The 19,969-nt window shown below is 43.5% G+C and overlaps 1 protein-coding gene across 1 annotated transcript in view; it reads right to left on the reverse strand.

Moving 5' to 3' along the window:
- Positions 1–13,807: 13,807 nt before the first annotated feature.
- Positions 13,808–19,969, reverse strand: part of LOC144599474 (sodium/hydrogen exchanger 9-like) — a 411,061-nt gene continuing 404,899 nt past the window's right edge. The window contains exon 16 of the mRNA XM_078410426.1: positions 13,808–18,388. Within this exon, the coding sequence (XP_078266552.1) occupies positions 18,167–18,388 (222 nt within the window). The 3' untranslated portion in view covers positions 13,808–18,166. The remainder of the gene's footprint in view (positions 18,389–19,969) is intronic.

Consider the following 19,969-nt stretch of genomic DNA (forward strand, 5'->3'; position numbering starts at 1 on the left):
GTTGTTCTTCTTCTCATTGGTGTGATACAAACCTTGAAACAATCTTCGCATGTCTAAGTCCACATTCTGCCACATGCTGTGACAATGTGTTGTCCCATATACTGTATGTATCCTCTAGTAGTATAGTTTTACTATACGTACAGGGCTGATCACATAAAACTAGATTGAATATAGATAGGTAGATCACTATATCACTATACATCTACATAGTTTTAGATGAAAAGGACCGTGGAAAATGCAGAAACACAAATTGAGAAAAGAGAAACAAATGAGAGAGACACCAGGATGATACAGTGGTGGAGCTGGTAGAGCTGCTGACTCAGCACCAGAGACCTGGACTTGATTCTGACCTTGGATACTGCCTGTGTGGGGTTTGCAAGTTCACCCTGTGATCGCGTGCGTTTCCTCTGGGTGCTCCGGTTTCCTCCCACATCTGAAACATGTGCGAATTTGTAAGTGAATGGGTCTCTGTAATGTGCCCTGAGTATCTAAGGAGTGGATGGGAAAGTGGGATAACATAGAATTAGTATGAACAGGTGGTCGATGGTCAATGAGGACTTGAAGGGAATATTTTTTCGTGCTGTATTCTTCAATCAATCTATCAATCAAGCAGCTGGAAATGTACTGCTGAAGTGATGGGTTGTATAAAAATAGGAAAGCTGATATTTAAAGTTTAGATCCCTATCATCTATAAATTTATAAGGTATTCAAAGTGAAACTTAAAATCCGTTCTCATTAAATAACAGCAGACTGTTCTTTCTTATTTAATCTACATTGTGCTGCTGTGGGTCACATTCCAATATCTTGAGAATATCTTGCATCTTCCTTCCTGTTTTGTTTTCTCACTAATGACCATCAGTGTATTTGATGTGCTGTTGGTAACAGATTGTATGTAAGGGTCCAAAGGCCATTGCAGTCCAGCCTTATAATTGTAATGAATCAAAGTCTTTTTAATTAATTTTTATTGTCTGGAAAATGTTAACACCAAACTAAGTCCTGTTCCCCATTTACCAATTGTTCAAACTTACTACAGAAAGCAATCCAACTGCAAAATTCAAGGCAATATCGCAAAACCTTTTATGTAGCTGTCAGTGTTTCTATTCAGTGTTTCCTGTACCTTGTGCCGGGATTAAATTTTTAACTGGCTTGGGGAATAAAGGCTTAAAAATTGGCAAATGCTACTAAGCAATCAAAGCTCTGATCCAGACAGTTACTAAGCATACTGGTTTATTTGTAAGGATTCTCAACTGAACTTCACAAACAGCAGATTATCATAATAGGTTCAACTGGATTAATCACTGAAAAGCTGCCTTATTATATAGTGAGATCTTTTGGGCTGCATGTTTGCAGTTCCTTGTTTTGATGATTGAATTGATTGATTGAGATACAGCATGGAAACAGGTCCTTAGGCCCATCTACCTCACACTGACCATCGGTCACCTGCACATGCTAATTCAATGCTGTCTCAATTTCACATCCACTCCCTACACACTAGGTCAATTTACAGAGGGAAAATTAACCTACAAACCCTCACGTCTTTGTGATGTCGGAGGAAACCGGAGCACCCGGAGGAAACCCAACACGGTCACAGGGAGGGCATGTGAAATCCACACGCAGACAGCAGCCATGGTCAGGATTGAACCTGGGTCTCTGGCACTGAGCCACTGCGCTGCCCTTTACTTAGCTGAAATTGTCCATATTGCTAAAACTCAGGGTGCAGCTTCTGCCTTTCAGTAATTCAGGCTCTGCTGAGATTGTTTAGCCCATCTGGATCGCTGAGTGGCAGGAGACCTCTGAATGAGAGAGACCCTGGGATGGGTATCTGAGGCTGGGGAGGGCAGAGGTGGATTCCTAAACTGGAGGCAGATCTGGGATGAGATGTATGGCTGGGGTGGGAGTGAGGGTGGAGTATTTAGGAGGAATGGGATGATTGGGGAAATGCTGGGAAACAAATTCAGTGCTGGGCTTTAGTCCCATGGTCAGAGAAAAGATGGTTTATGTCTTTTAATTTGAGGGTAAAACAGGCTGCAAGTTTTTGATTTTTAATTAAATATTGCCTTCCTTTCAAGTGATATGGAAACGTTTGAGGTTTTTTAATTATGTCCTTATTTGAGGGTTACAGATAATTATTGAGGTCCCTCCTGATGCTAAAAAAAGGACAACTAAGAAAGATTTCCATGGGTTTCCCAGTCAACCACATGGATGTGGTGGGACCAAACATTGCAGTCGGTATTTCGATGCACTGAATCATTGCCTTCATCGTCAATCTTATTGAACTGTCAGTCTAACTGGGTCAAGTCAGTAATCACGGGCTTTGTGAGTTACATCTACCTTGGTTATTGCCTTAGTTTAGTTTAGAGATACAGTGTGGAAACAGGCCCTTTGGCCCACCAAGTCTACGCCGACCAGCGATCACCGTACACTAGCACTATCCTACACACTAGGGACAAATTACAATTTTTACCGAAGCCAACTAACCTACAAACCTGTACGTTTTTGGAATGTGGGAGGAAACTGGAGCACCCAGGGAGAACCCATGCGGTTCCGGGAAAAACATACAAACTCCGTACAGACAGCACCTGTAGTCAGGATCGAACGCGGGTCTCGCTCTGTTAGGCATCCTGCGTGGTACCGGTACCAAAGACGCCGCACCCGAAGGAACTCAACAGCTACAGGCCGGTGGCACTGACATCACACCTGATGAAGACACTCGCCCATCTCCGCCCCCTGGTGAGACCATCAATGGATCCGCTGCAGTTCGCCTACCAGACTCGCATCAGGGTGGAGGACGCCATCATCTACCTGCGGAACAGAGCTCTTTCACACCTGGAGAAGCCGGATAGCACTGTGAGAATCATGTTCTTTGATTTCTCCAGTGCATTCAACACCACCCAGGGCTTCTGGGGGGCAAGCTGGAGCACACAGGAGTGGATCACCACCTCACATCCTGGATTCTGGACTACCTCACCAACCGACCACAGTATGCGAGGACAAAGGACCTGGTGTCGGTCAGGGTGGTCTGCAGCACTGGGGTTCCACAGGGAACAGTGCTAGCTCCATTCTTGTTCACCCTGTACACTGCGGACTTCAGGCACAGCTACAGAAGTTCTCTCACGACTCTGCCATTGTCGGCCTCATCACGGGCGACGAGGACAGGGCGTACAGAGAACTGATCAAGGAGTTTGTGGACTGGTGCCAGCGGAACTGCCTCCGGATCAACGCGGGAAAACCAGGGAGATGGTGGTAGATTTCCGCAGGCGCAGCCAGGTCCCCCCGACACCAGTGAACATCCAGGGAATGGACATCGAGAGGGTGGATTCATAAGTACCTGGGTGTCCACTTCAACAATAAACTGGACTGGACTGAAAACACCGATGCACTATACAGAAAGGGCCAGAGCAGACTTTATCTGCTAAGGAAACTCAGGTCCTTTGGAGTGCAGGGGGCACTCCTAAGGACCTTCTACAACACGATGGTTGCATCAGCCATTTTCTATGGAGTGGTCTGCTGGAGCAGCAGCATCTCAGCGACGGAGGGGAAAAGACTTGACAAGCTGGTCAGGAAGGCCAACTCTGTCCTGGGTTGCCCCCTCGACTCAGTGCAGGTGGTGGGAGAGAGGAGGATGATGGCAAAGTTAACATCGCTGCTGGACAACGACTCCCACCCCATGCAGGACACTGTCACTGCACTGAGTAGCTCCTTCAGTGACAGACTCCTTCACCCCAAGTGCGTGAACGAGAGATATCGGAGGTCCTTCCTTCCCGCTGCTGTGAGACTGCACAACCAGCACTGCTCCCAGCAGACGAGTCAACAATAACAGCTAAGAACACACAGAAAACTGATGACAATTTATGTATCTTTTATTTATAATGAATGATCTCTTGCTCTCTTGCTATCCACTTTGCTGCTGTAACACTGTAAATTTCCCCAGTGTGGGACGAATAAAGGAATATATTATCATTAACTCTACCGCTGCATCACTGTGCCGCCCCGAAACCTGCCAGAAAGTTGCCAGAATCTTACTCTGGGACCAAAGCTGAACAATTGCTTGGGATACTTGGTGAAAGCTTGTGGATATTTTCTAAAAATGCATTTGGGATTCTTCTAATGTCTATGGTCACAGCTTAGACCAGGTGCAGTATTTGCTCTCGCTGGCAGTCTGTTTGTCCTTTGTCCTTTTTGTTTGTGTGTTGGTGGTGGGGTGTTTTGTTTTGGTTGTGTATGTGGGGGGGGGGGGGGGGGTGGTGAGGGTGGGGGGGTATATGGGGGGGGGGGTGGGGGGGGGGAAATCTTTCTTTTTTTTTTAGGTCTCTTCCGCGGGGCCTTCCATCACCCGGCGCGGCTCGGCTGCGTGACTGAACAGCGCCCGGTGCGGCTCGGCCGCGGGGCCTTCCATCGCCCGGTGCGGCGCGGCCGTGGGACACCATTCTGCTTTAGTTAAACATTTTGTTCAAGATGGCCGCGCCGTTGTGTTTGGCTGCCTGCCACTGTATGTTTCTTTTTTTTCCTAATCAGATGTGCAGCACTTTGGTCAACGTGGGTTGTTTTTAAATGTGCTATACAAATAAAATTGACTTGACTTGACTTGACCAACTATTTGGAGTTTGAGTGGGGAGGCACTTTTAATTTTCCATCTGGCTTAATCTTGTTGGAAGAAAATCAAATATAGTCTAAATAGAATGTATCTATTTTTTTGTTTCTTATATATTATCAATGACACGCTGGTCAACCTGAGGTTGCCTTCAGCAACAGACTGTTCCACCAAGATGCAGGACAGAATGCCACAGGAGATCCTTCTTCCCTATGGCTATCAAACTGTACAACTCCTTCCCCTTCTGTCGTGGGGAAGACTGAGACTGACTCATCTCTCCAATCTTTGCACATTTCCAATCCTTTCCACTTGTCACTTTAATTTCATGTTTCATGCATCTTGTGCTTTTATGACTGTTGGTAGATAAATTTCACTCCTGGGATAAATAAAGTTCTATCGTATCGTATCGTATCGTATCGTATCACATCACATCATTATCGTATAATCTTGGTTTACATCACAGCTTGGTTTGGGAACAGCTCTGCCCAAGACTTCAAGAGTTGTGGGTGTGGCCAGGTCATCACACACAGATCAAACTTCCCACCATTGACTCCATCTACACTACCTCAGAAAAGCAGTCAACTGAATCAAGAATCTTTTTCAGCCCGGTCAATTCGTTTTCTTCTCACTCTTGTTGAACAGAAGATGCAAAACTTGAATGCACATCCCCACCAGACACAGGAACAGGTTATTTTCCTCTGTTATCAGACTTCTGAATGGTCCTTCTATAAGCTGGGGTATAGTCCCAATCTTCCAACCTATTCATTGTGAACATTGGATATTTTCTCTACAACTGTTATGCTACAATGCTGAAAAACTATATTCTACACTCTGGTATATTTCTCTTTGATCTATCTGTTGTACGTGAATGGGAAAGAACGGAAGATGCTGGTTTAAATCGAAGGTAGGCACAAAATGCTGGAGTAACTCAGCGGGATAGGCAGCATCTCTGGAGCGAAGGAATGGGTGACGTTGCGACTCGACTCAGCCAAGAATTGTTGCGGCTCATTTGTATGTGTGGGTCTTTGTAAGTCTGGCATTCGTAAAACGCGGGGAAGGACTGTAGTTGTCACTCATGTCTCTGTCCATGCCTCTCCTCCACAGCTGCAGAAACCCTCATCCACGCCTTCATCACCTCCCGTCTGGACTACTGCAACAGCCTCCTCTATGGCGCACCCTCAAAAATCATCAGTAAACTTCAATACATTCAAAACTCCGCTGCCCGTCTACTCACCCACACCCCGATCCGTGACCATATCACCCCCGTCCTTTACAAACTCCACTGGCTCCCCATCCCCCGGAGAATCCAGTACAAAATCCTCCTCATGACCTACAAAGCCCTCCATAACCTGGCCCCATCCTACCTGACCGACCTCCTCCACAGGCACACTCCCACCTGCACCCTCCGCTCTGCTGCTGCCAATCTCCTATCCCCCCACATCCGGACCAAACTCAGATCCTGGGGGGACAGGGCTTTCTCAATCGCTGCTCCCACCCTATGGAACTCACTACCTCAAACCGTCAGAGACTCCTCCACACCACATTCAAAACATCACTGAAGTCTCACCTATTCAGCACTGCCTTCAACCACTGAAGGTCACCCCACCCTCTGTCTCCTTTCTCTGTTCGTTTACTTATTTATCTATTTATTCACTTCCCTATGTTCTCTAAATCCCTGTAAAGCGTCTTTGAGTATATGAAAAGCGCTATATAAATGTAATGTATTATTATTATTATTATTAATATAATGACCCATGATGTACTTTCTCTGCTTGTAGAAACAAGGAACTGCAGAAGCTGGTTTACACAAAAGGGCACAAAGTGCGGGAGTAACTCAGCGGATCATACATCATCTCTGGAGAACATGGATAGGTGACGTTGTGGGTCGGGACCTTTCTTCAGACAGCAGAACTTTAGATTTCAGTCTTTAGAAGGGTCCTGACCTGAAACATCACCTATCCACGTTCTCCAGAGATGCTATTTAGTTTAGTTTAGTATATTGAGATACAGCACTGAACTGGGCCTTTCGGCCCGCTGAGTCCGCGCCGACCAGCGATCCCTGTACACTAGTGCTATCCTACACACGAGGGACAATTTACAATCTTTACAATCTTTACCTAAGCCAATTAACCTACAAACCTGTACGTCTTTGGTGCATGGGAGGAAACCAGAGAACCCAGGGAAAACCATGTGATCACGGGGATAACGTACAAACTCCGTACAGACAGCACCGGTAGTCATGATCTCTGGTGCTGTAAAGCAGCAACTCTAGCGCTGCACCACTGTGCCACAACTTTCAAAAATGCTGCACTCTCGCTGCTTCCCTTGCATTCTTTCAAATACCTTCTCCGGCCAGTTTACACGTCCCATAAATTTCTATTCAACCACATTCATCACTGGGGGCAGTTCTCATTTATTACAATATTAAAGTCAGAAAATGAAATTAATAACTTGATTCAAATGTGAATATTTGATAAATTTCTATTTGATTATTTAATGTATTGTACCAACATGACAGGAAAAATGAAGGCCCGATATTTTGAAATAATTCCATTTCAAGATATTCTTGCATTGGCAGTTCTATTAAATAGAAGGGTCAATTTTTATTTCCACATTTCAAATTTTATTTTTTGATATCCAGGAAAACTCTGGAATGCAGTTCTTTGTTGTCCACTTGCAATTAGGTTACGATCATTCCCTTAGGAGTACGATAAATGTTTTTTGTCCTTTTCATTTTAGAAAATAACAAACCATGATGAATTTATTAGGTCCATGACTCTGGTGACAAAGTCTTAAGTCCAAGTCATCAGTATTTTTAATCGGATGTTTGTACACGAGTACTTAATTTCTTAAATCTGCCGACACAAGAAACTGTAGGTGCTAGAATCTTGATCAAAACACAAAGTGCTGAGGGAACTCTGTGAGTCAGGCAGCATCTGTGGAGGAAATGTACAGATGTTGTTTCTGGTCAGGATCATTGAAGGGACCCAACTCGAGATATCGTCTGTCCATTTCCTCCACAGATGCTGCCTGGTTCATTGAGTTCCTCCAGCAATCAGTTGTTTTCTTAAATCTGGTTGCTTGTCATAACTTTTGGAGTTTAAAAGCTGTTATCATCTAATTATTTAACACCACCAGAATCAAATGGGGCTCTGCTTCAAGAGCAGAAGGATTTAATAAACCACTGAGAGAAACATAACCATCTAAAATTCTGAGAAAAGGTAACTGGCCCGAAATATTGACCAAAGTCTCTTTCCACCGATGCTGGTGGACTGGCTGAGTTTTTCCAACATTTCTCTTTTAGTACTTTGTAAAATTAAACAACATATAAAAAACTGTCAGCACCTAGAGTTAACTTTTCTGCAGGCTTATCCACAATGGCAGTATTCCAGCTGATGAAATAAATGAGATATTTCAATAATCTCATTCTTTTTCATTGGACTTTGACTTTAAAACTTATAAGTTGTCCAACTTAAGAATCCAAAATCATATAGAATATCAGAAACATTAACTAAAATCATTATTGACCCAAGGAAAGATAACATCCTCATTTAGAACGGCCACATTTGAGATTATACACCAATCATAGAATCATAGAGTCATACAGCGTGGAAATAGGCCATTCGGCCAAACTTGTCCACACCAACCAACGTGTCCCATCCACACTAGTCCCACCTGCCTGTGCTTGGCCCATACCCCTCGAAGCCTGTCCTATCCCTCTGTATAAATGTATCTTAAACTTTACAATAGTACCTGCATGAACTATCTTCTCCTGCAAGCTAGACACAAAATGCTGGAGTAACTCAGTGGGTCAGGCAGCATCTCAGGAGAGAATGAATGGGTGACCCGAAATGTCACCCATTCCTTCTCTCCTGAGATGCTGCCTGGCCCACTCCAGCATTTTGTGTCTAGCTTGCAGGAGACCTGGTCTCGACCCGAAACGTCACCCATTCCTTCTCTCCTGAGATGCTGCCTGGCCCGCTGAGTTACTCCAGCATTTTGTGTCTAACCAGCATCTGCAGTTATTTCCCTACACATTTTATCTCCTCCTGCAGCTCATTCCATACACCCACCACCCTTTGTGTGAGAAAGTTACCCCTCAGGTTCCTATTAAACCTTTCCCCACCTCACCTTGAACCTATGTCCACTGGCTTATTCTCAAACTATTTGCCCAAATGACAATTTAAACTTCACAATCGTAAGTTTTCAGTATGTGGGAATCACATATCTAGCATTAGGGAAGTTTGTGTGACTAATTATACCAACCAGAATTGCATATGATCATGGTCAAATCCAGATCCTTATTACCTTCTTATATTAATTCAGAGCAATTGTTACCAGCTGATAAAATGAGACAAGAAAAACGATGTACAGGGACACAAAGAGCATGTGCTTACAAGCAATTGTTTTATTAAATTCCATTGGATTTCATCAAATTCCTGAAAAAAATCCAAATGTAACTAGAAAAATCTATGTCACTCAATTATTTTAGTTCAAACTGCAGGCAACAAAATCAACTTGTAACAGTAGCCCAATTATTTTAACAGCCTTCTGTCACTTCAAGTCGACGTCCCTTGAAAAGCTAACATCGAAAGTCAAGGAGCAACGACATGATTAAATCAATTCCTAAATGCTGCTCAAGGATTTTAAAAGAATTTAAAATAAATACTAGACCAAGTGGACCCGTAGGGCCCTAACCTCTCCTGCATTCGTGCAGCACCCTCTCCTCCACCCCTCCCCTCTCCCCCCCTCCATCCTCTCTCCCCCTCCCCTCCCCCCTTCCCCTCCCCCCTTTCCCTCCCCCCACTCCATCCCCCCAACCCCCTTTATTCTCCCTCCTTCCCTCCCCCCCTCCCCCCCTCCCTCTCCCCCCCCCCCTCCACCCCCCCTCCCTAGAAGAGATTTAATCTTTAAAATGTGAATAACTTAAAAAATATAACACCACGGTAGCGCAGCGGTAGAGTTGCTGCTTTACAGCGAATGCAGCGCCGGAGACTCAGGTTCGATCCTGACTACGGGTGCTGCACTGTAAGGAGTTTGTACGTTCTCCCCGTGACCTGCGTGGGTTTTCTCCGAGATCTTCGGTTTCCTCCCACACTCCAAAGACGTACAGGTATGTAGGTTAATTGGCTGGGTAAATGTAAAAATTGTCCCTAGTGGGTGTAGGATAGTGTTAATGTACGGGGATCGCTGGGCGGCACGGACTTGGTGGGCCGAAAAGGCCTGTTTCCGGCTGTATATATATGATATGATGATATGAAAGTTCTTCCATTAGCACCAAAGGGACGACGGTGAGTAAGGTGGGCCTAAAATTGTTGCGCTATCGTGTACCGTTTTGGTTGTAGTTCAGGAACAAACAAACGAGAGTTTTAGTATATAGATGCATCCTCCAACAAACAATACCAAGGGTTAACAGCTTCCTATTCAATGCAGAACAGCAATTGATTTTCGACATGTCGATGTTGCTCTTTGGAAAGGCATGTTTTCACATGAAGAATACCCATTCATTCAAGCAAACATTCAGATATATTTTTATCTAGATTTAGATCTAGATAAAAATCTAGATTTTCTTTACTTACACCTTTTTGTGTTAAAGTTCACTTGCATCGAAAGCATGGATGCAGTTCTAAGCCAAGGGTGACACACAGTCACGCTGGTAAAGCCACTGCCTTATAGCGCCAGAGACCTGGGTCCGATCCTGACCTCGGGTACTGTCTGTGTGGAGTTTGCACATTCTTCCTCTGATCGTATGGGTTTCCTCTGTGTGCTCCAGTTTCCTAATCCCAGAGACATGTGGGTTTGTAGGTTAATAGATCTCTGTGAAATAAATGCCCCGTGTTTAGGGATTAGATGAGAAAGTGGAATAACATAGAACTAAAGTGAACAGGTGATCGATGGTTGGCATGGACTTGTTGGGCTGAAGAGCCCATTTCCATGCTGTATCTTTAAACTCAAAGGAATCTGCTGTCATCCTTTTCTCAACACAGCTCCTCCCTGTTCACTCATACGACAGGTAACTGGCAAATGTTCTCTTTTCTCCGACCATGTATAATATAATTTCACAAAGAGGCTGCCACGGGGTAGACGTGAATGGAACAGCACCCCTAGCCTATGGAAGGACTGTTTAGAAGCCAGACAATGGAAGGGAAGAAACTATTCCTGTCTTGCATGGGACATATTGTCCGCTGTGGGCAAGTTGGGCCGAAGGGCCTGTTTCCACATTGTAAGCTTCTATGACTCCATGAATGACTGGGATGGGACAAGTCTTTGATGACATTGGCTGCCTTTCCAAGGCAATGTGAAATGTAGATATAGTTAATGGTGGGAATTCTGGTCTGTGTGATGGACTAGGCTACATCCACAACTCTCTGCAATTTCCTGTGGTCTTGGGCAGAGCTTTTCCCAAACCAAGCTGTTATGCAACCCAACAGTATGCTTTCTGTGATGCATCATTTGTAAGCGTCATTGGAGATGTACCAAATTTCCTCAGTTTCCTCAGGAAGCTGTCTTTGATATGCCTGCTTGGTGTTGCAACAATGTGGTTGGTCCATGGCAAATCATTGGTAATATTAGCACCAAAGAACTTTATGCTCCCAACCATTTCCTTATCGGCACCATTGATGCTGATTGGGGTATGTACTCCGTCCTGCTTCCTGAAGTTAATAACTAGCTCCTTCATCTCGTTGACATGAGGGATGGTTTATTGTCCTGGCACCATGTCTCCATCACTAAGGAGTCTATCATCTTGCCATACTCTGTCACATTTGTTTGTGATTTAGCTCACTACAGTGGTGTTATCTGCAAAAGTAGATAGAATTAGAGCCAAATTTAGCCGCATAGTTGTAAATGTAAGGGGTGTACAGTAGGGGACTGAAAATGTATCCTTGCAGGGCACCGTTGCTGAGAGTTATTGTGCAGATGTTGTCACCTGTCCTCACTGATTGAGGTCCTTGGGTCAGAAAGTCAAGTGTGATGTAATTAAAGTAAAGGGGGAGATGTGATGTATATGTAATGTAAATGCCAGTGCCCCCTTGAGGCCAAGAGCAGAAGCTGGCCAATGGGCTTGTGCCTTGTGACTGAGGTCAGGTGGCCTTCTAGAAGTTTCCTGGTGAAGGATCAGTAATAAAATCTTCTTACAAGATGTCGGGCGTATATTCATTGTGCTAACCACAACAGGGTCTTACAGAGGACATTACATCAAGGATCCAGTAACAAAAGGGGGAGCTGATTCCTAGGACTCACCGTTTGAAAGGAATTATGATGTTTAAGGCAGAGCTGTCTGTAGTCTATAAATAGAAGTCCAGCGCATGAGTCCTTGTTGCCAAGGTGTTCCAGAGGTGTGTTTAGGGCCAAGGAGATGGCACCTGCTGTGGTCCTGTGCAATGGTAAGAAAACTGCAGTGGATCAAGACTGGCTGGGAGGACGGAGTTAATGTGTGCCCTCACCAGTCTCTCGAAGCCCTTCATAATCATAATCATAATTATAATTTATTAACCAACTATGTTTTACAACATACGAGGAATTTGGGTTTGTCATACAGTCATAACAAATGATGGTGGATGTCAGAGCTACTGGACGGTAGTCATTGTGCCCTGCCAAATGTGGACAGTGATATGGTTAACTGGTAGTAACAAGTCTGTCCAAGGTGAAATGATTTGCATTTATTTCAGATGGTCATTACACTGTAAAAATACACGAATGACAAAGTTTATATGATGTTGGGTTGTGAACAAGTTTGTCAGGAAGTTAGTAGTTTGCTAAACCTTTTATCTTGTTTATTTTTGTTCTTTGGTGGGCATGCAATGGTGGGTAAAGATGCATTGTTAATACCAAGGATCATAGGTGGGAGAGAGCCAAAGGCAGATACTACTCTTAGTCACAGCAGTAAATAACCCTGGAAAGTCACAGAAATGTCACGTGAAGCAGCTCCTGCACTGGTCTCCTCGGTAATTGGTAACTTGTTCGGTCATAGTCTAAGAGATTGGGCAGCCTCAGGACATCAGCAGCACTCGTGACGTGGTGGCAGTTAGCATCAATACAAGATCATTTAAAAGGTGGGAACAACTTGGAATCATAAATACCCTGGACTCTTTGGCAGTGAAAGATGTAAAGTTGGGACCCATGTAACTGATGTTGAGGAAGACCTCAACCTGTAGTCAAGGCCTGTATACTTCCTTGTCCAGGACCGCACCATGCCTACTCTTGTTATATACACAGAGGAATCACTGAGCAATCAGATGGTTGTGACATAAAAAGAGGCCATTTCATGCGGATTCAATGGCCTGCTGGTATTTCATGTGGAGTGAATACATTTGATCAAATGTATTTACCTAGAGCTGTGCTGCACAATATAATTTCTATACCGAACTCTGTGGTACAATTACAACTCTTTCTGATCTTATGCCACTTTTTCTTGTTTGACATACTCAATAACCTGCATGGATGTAGGGCATAGCTTGGGTCAAAATCACAGTCACAGCCCGACCCACCATCAAAAGCATCTACAAGAGGTGCTGCCTCAAGAAGGCCGTATCTATCGTTAAGGATCCCCACCATAGTTTTATGCCCTCTTCTTGCTGCTAACCCTGTGCCACAGGTACAGACGCTTGAAGCTGCCCACCACCAGGTTCAGAAATAGCTACTTTACCACCATTGACAGGTTCTTGAACGAACCTTGACAATGCTAATCCTACCTTCGCACCAGAACACTATGGACCACACTTTGCTCTACCATGTTTTTTTATTCTGATTGGGTTTTGTGCTCATTTTTTTTGTAGTCTTTTTACTGTCTTGCAGAATTTATGTACAATTTATGTTTCTCTGTGCTGCCTGAGTCTATGTGCCTGTTACAAGGGAGCAGGTTCAAGGATCTGACCAGTAGAACAGAAAAAGGCTCACTCGTCTGTTTAGTTGCAAATCAGTTTTATTGGCAAGAGAGGACTAAAAGAGTACTTGGCTTGGTATGCGTGGGGCACACGTCTCTCTCTCGCTCCGTCCACAGCGTTGATCGCCCCTTGGCGAACCCCTCTCGTACATAAACATGAACTGCCTTCTGGCTTACTGGCGCCTGCCTTTATACAGCTAAGAAATCAGCTGTTGAAATAATCGCCGGCTAGTCCTGGTCAATAGCGCTGCTCCCAAATATAAACTGCACCCAATGGCAGGGGGCTGCATCCGAGCAAGCCCCCCACCCCCCCACCCCCCTGGGAACAAAGTGCTATCAGTTGCAGACTGGCGCATAAAGCAATACACACAGCAACACAGACTTGGGGTAAAGGTAATACACAGAGCGCTATCAGCTTAGTGCGTGGGAATTTAAACAAAGCGCTCCCAGCCACAGCGCTGTGGGTCACAGACTGTTTGGGCAAAATTCTCGTATAACAGTGCCTGTAATACCTCTACAAGCAAGCTTATCATTGCACCTGTACCCCACCACACTTGTGCATAAGACAATAAACTCGACTTGACTTGATCAATTGGTTGCACATGACATTTGTGTCAACACCTCATTTTGAAACTATTTCATTCAGAGCCAAGCATTGAATAAGAAGTAACTTTTACAAAACCCCCTTGACTATGCAATATCTACTTCTCACTTGACCCTTTCTATCTTTTACAAAATCACTCAGGAAGACACAATCTCCCAGATATACTAGAGAACAGAGGATCTAGGGAGACAGAGGAACTGAAAGAAATTTGCATTAGGCGAGAAATAATATTGGGTAGACTGATGGGACTGAAGGCTGATAAATCCCCAGGGCCTGATGGTCTTCAACCCAGGGTACTCAAGGAGGTGGCTCTAGAAATCGGGGGACGCATTGGTGATCATTTTCCATTGTTCTCTAGATTCAGGATCGTTTGCTGTGGATTGGAGGGTAGCTAATGTTATCCCACTTTTCAAAAAAGGAGCGAGAGAGAGAAAAGGGGGAATTACAGCCCAGTTAGCCTGACCTCGGTGGTGGGGAAGATACTGGAGTCAATTATTAAAGAGGTAATAACGGCGCATTTGGATAGCAGTAAAAGGATTGTTCGAAGTCAGCAAGGATTTATGAAGGGGAAATCCTGCTTGACTAATCTTTTGAGGATGACAAGTAAAATGGATGACAAGGAGAGCCAGTGGATGTAGTGTATCTGGACTTTCAGAAAGCCTTTGATAAGGTTCCACACAGGAGATTAGTGGGCAAAATTAGAGCACATGGTATTGGGGGTAAGGCATTGACATGGATAGAGAATTGGTTGGCAGACAGGAAACAAAGAGTAGGAATAAACGAGTTCCTGTCAGAATAGCAGGCAGTGGTGAGTGGAGTGCCGCAAGGCTCGGTGCTGGGGCTGTAACTATTTACAATATATATTAATGATTAAGATGATGGAATTAAAAGTAACACTAGCAAATTTGCAGATGATACAAAGCTGGGTGGCACTGTGAATTGCGAAGAGGATGCTAGGAGGTTGCAGGGTGACTTGGACAGGTTGAGTGAGTGGGCAGATGCATGGCAGAATGTAGATAAATGTGAGGTTATCCACTTTGGCGGCAAGAACGAGGAAGCAGATTATTATCTTAATGGTATCAGATTAGTAAAAAGGGAAGTGCAACGAGACCTTGGTGTCCTTGTACACCAGTCACTGAAAGTAAGCGTGCGGGTACAGCAGGCAGTGAAGAAAGCTAATGGCAGGTTGGCCTTCATAACGAGGAGATTTGCATATAGGAGTAAAGAGGTCCTTCTGCAGTTGTACAGGGCCCTGGTGAGACCACATCTGGAGTATTGTGTGCAGTTTTGGTCTCCTAATTTGAGGAAGGACATCCTTGCTATTGAGGGAGTGCAATGTAGGTTCACGAGGTTAACCTCCGGGATGGAGAGACTGTCATATGAGGAAAGATTGAAAAGACTGGGCTTGTATTCTCTGGAATTTAGAAGAATGAGAGGGGATTTTATAGAAACATATAAATTTATAAAAGGACTGGACAAGCCAGATGCAGGAAAAATGTTCCCAATGTTGGGGGAGTGCAGATCAAGGGGCCACAGTCTAAGAATAAAGGGGAGGCCATTTAAAACTGAGATGAGAAAAAAACCTTTTCACCCAGAGAGTTGTGAATTTGTGGAATTCTCTGCCACAGAAGGCGGTGGAGGCCAATCCACTGGATGAATTTAAAAGAGAGTCAGATAGAGCTCTTGGGGCTAGCGGAATCAAGGGGTGTGGGGAGAAGGCAGACATGGGCTACTGATTATGGATGATCAGCCATGATCACAATGAATGGTGGTGCTGGCTCGAAGGGCCGAATGGCCTCCTCCTGCACCAATTTTCTATGTTTCTAAAATCAGATTTTTTAATACAGTTCTGTTTCCTAATTCTGTTCTTGAAAATACATGAGCAGTTTTCGTGTTTATTTCAGCTATGTTCTACTGTAGTTATGTCTATCTTGTGACGTCTCCCACCGTTATTTCACACTCCACCCCACAAACCAGATCAGAACTCGGTATAATCACTCAGTCCAATTATTGGAGGCTTTGCTTTCATTCTGGTGCACCTGATGAAGCATACATCATAAAGATATGCCTTACACTTGTGATTCACACATATTGAACAATATCAGGAATATTTGATAACATTTTTAATAAACACTCAACTGCTTTCCTGGCTTTACTTGTATGCATTGGATTCTTGAAAGCGATCTAATTCATTAAGGATATAACACATGAATGGTAAGGTCCATGTAGAGGTAGCAACTGCATGTATTAAAAACTCAGCAGAAAACCATGAAACAAGTTTAGTTGCCATGGTGATGTTTTATATACCAAGATCTAGGTCACATCAAAAGAACGCCATTTCCATAAGGTACATTGAATTTGACAGTATAAGGCACAAAATTCCATAAAACCTTAAACTCTGGAGCAAGAGCTTTCTAACTGCAAACAAAAAGCTATCCATTATTTTCTTGAAGGTTCCTTCACAGAATAAAACAAAGTTTAGTATACAACATGGATGGATAGACTGTGAAGTAAAAATGATGAGGAGTGAGCATTGCATGTTGTTCAAAATATATCTAGCATTAGATTAGCTAAAATATTATTTATATTAGAAAGCATACAGGAAAATCCCATCAGTTCTTTCAAACCAATAATTAAACCAGACTTCATAGTAAATTTGCTCTCTCTAAGTTTAACCATGTGTGGAATTGTGTATTTTCCATCTTTTCCTCTGAGGTATCTTTATTGTGGTAAAACAACTTTGTTATGAAATTCTTAATGCCAAATGCCATTCACATTCAGACTGAATGCAACATATAAGAGTAAGCAAGCTACGGTTCTTAGGCACTTGAGCCTGTATCAGCTGTCCAACTGGCCAAAAGCTACTAAACCCTTCGACGTCCCTTATTTTGTAAACTTTACTGTCTTCCCAACAAAAATCTATCCAATGCAGGTTTTAAGATTGCAATTGATTTTGGCTAAAGCAGCTCTAATGGGAAATGCCTTTATTATAATCCACTGATCAAAAACTAATCTCAAGTCTTTAAATTTTATTGCTAAAATGTTCACTCTTTCAGTCTGCCACGTTGGGTTTATTTCCACCTCTTTCCACCCCTGTCAAATTAACTGACTTCTTCTGAAGTAACTCACTCTCGCTGGGGTATAGTTCAATGGGCATGGAGAGCCTTCTTGCGCCTCATCTTCATGTGCCAGCTATGTTGTTCAGCAGCATCAGAACAGAGACATGTCCCACTTTGCAGCACTGCATTGGACACCATTCAATAGGCTGGCATGTCTTTGGTGGCATCCAGCATGTCTTTTGTCCCTCTCCTTGCTCGCAAGCATTCAGGTTAATTATTGCCCAGTAACTTTCTGGTCAGAATTGTTTAATACTACACCCCATCTGTGCCATTGTTCACTGATGCTTCAGGGTGGCTGAATTCAAGGTGTTTCTGTTGTCAATCTTACTCAATGTCTAGGTGGATAATGTAATGAAGGCTAAACTACCAACCCATGAGAAAGAAACATATGATAACATCAAAGAAACCTATATTTGAAAACTCTAGGGTTCTAACACTACTTGGAGTAATATATTAAAAAAATACAGATAAGTATTATTACATTTATAATTATTAACATTCAAAAGTTTTTGCAGTAAGGTAAAGATTCTCCTTCAGTTTCAACAGTGCAGGTTGTATCAGAATTATTTCTGCATGGATGCACAACCAAGCACTGTCTTACTTGAGGGACGGTATAGAGCGGGCAAAGCTAAGAACGACATCCAACAGCATTGGATTGGAAGTAATTGATAGGTCATTCTCATTACTTTAACTGGGCTGGAATGTAAATGTGGGATTCTTGAGATAAATCATACTGGAATAATACCTTTGACCACTCAGTCATTAAGTATTTAAAGATTCAAGTGTTGGTCAAGTTAATAATTGTGCTTGCCTGAATTTAATATAGAGACTAGTGCCTGTCACACTGAAATTTCACAATCAGGAATTTAAAAACCATAATATTAGTTCAAATGTAATAAGCATATCATAGCAAATTCATCTTCCTTTCCAATTTATTGCCCTGATGGGTCAATAAAGTAATGTCAGGTTTAGGAGGGAGGGACACAAGGTGTCTGACTGGAGGCGAGGCCCAATCTTGGCTGACTCTCTCCTTCACAGACGTTGTCCTTGTCTGCCAGTTGTTGTTCTGCAGGAATGTTCTTTCCTGGTGTCTCTCCGTCGCAAGAGGTGGATGCGGCTTTATCTTCATAGTAGATCGAGAGTTCGTCGTTATTGATGATGTAATCTGCATCATCCACGTTCTGATGGTCCTGTGTTTTACAGATAAAAACAACTGTTATAGGTACAACATAATCTGTTGGGCTGCTGCAAGTAAGAATGTCATCGTTCTGTATGGGACATATGACAATAAAACATTCTTGACTATTGACAAAGCTCCAACACGGGATTCAGATAACAATATTGCTTGTGGGAAATTTGATTGAGCTACAAAATGCAAGAGGACGGAGATCATGGTAGAGTTCCCCAACAACCATTGGCTTCTTGAACTGTAGACACAAAGAACTGCAGAAGCTGGTTTACAAAAAAACCCCACAAAAGTGCTGGATTAACTCAGCGAGCCAGACAGCATCTCTTGAGACAATGAATGGGTGACGTTTCGGAATACCAGTCTGAAGAAGGGTCCTGTCACCTATCCATGTTCCCCACAGATGCTGCCTAACCCGCTGAGTTACTCCAACATTTGGTGTCTTAGGTTCTTTAAACGAGCTGCACCAGCCTAATCCTACCTCAGCAACGGAACATTGCGGACCAACTCTTGCATGACCGTGGACTTGATTACTAATTGTATCTGATACCAGTGTCTTGTTTCTACAGAGTTTTTAATTTTTACTGTCTTGGACATTTTATGCACGATTTTTATATGTTATGTTTTTGCGTGTTCGTCTTTGTAGCAGTGATACTGCTGCAAGTAAGATTTTCATTGTACCCATTCCCCACTGTCCTTGTGCATGAGGCAGTAGACTTGAATTGATCTACACAAAACACTAATTAGGCTGCAGCCAGGGAATCATGCAGATTTTTGATCATAAGGATGGTTTCAATGTAAAGAAGACATTTAAGCAGGAATTGCCAGAGCTGGAGGACTAGTTTCAATTTGACTAGGCCGATCGGAGTTAGTCTCTGGTACAAAGGAGGGGACATTTTTATTGAGGTGTATCAAGTTATGTATGGCTAAGGTTTCCCTCAGCTTCAAGGAGAATAGTTGAAACATGAATTTATGTACTCCAAATTACAGGGAAGGTGAAGAACTATTTCTCTCTCAGCAATCCGTAAAGGTCTAGAACTCAAGTACAGCAAATGGATTAGAAAAGGAACATCTGTTCCCATATTTTATTGCAGAAATAGCATACAATATGATTTTTGGTATATTTTGAAGTAGTTTCACTATTTTTCCGATGAAGTCTTTCCATCGGAAATTGGGGACCATAGAGTCGTAGAGTGATAAAGTGTGGAAACAGGCCCTTCGGCCCAACTTGCCCACACACCGGCCAACAATGTCCCAGCTACACTAGTTCCACTTGCCTGTGCTTGGTCCATATCCCTTCAAACCAGTCCTATCCATGTACCTGTCCAACTGTTTCTTAAACGATGGGACAGTCCCAACCGCAACTACCTCCTCTGGCAGCTTGTTCCATACACCCACCACCCTTTGTGTGACAAAGTTACCCCTCAGATTCCTATTAAATCTTTTCCCCCTCACATTGACCCTATGTCCTCTGGTCCTCGATTCCCCTACTCTGGGCACGAGACTCTCTGCATCTACCTGATCTATTCCTCTCATGATTTTGTGCACCTCTATAAGATCACCCCTCATCCTCCTGCGCTCCATG

This window comes from Rhinoraja longicauda, chromosome 13 (genome assembly GCF_053455715.1).
Source record: "Rhinoraja longicauda isolate Sanriku21f chromosome 13, sRhiLon1.1, whole genome shotgun sequence".
NCBI classification, from domain to species: domain Eukaryota; kingdom Metazoa; phylum Chordata; class Chondrichthyes; order Rajiformes; family Arhynchobatidae; genus Rhinoraja; species Rhinoraja longicauda.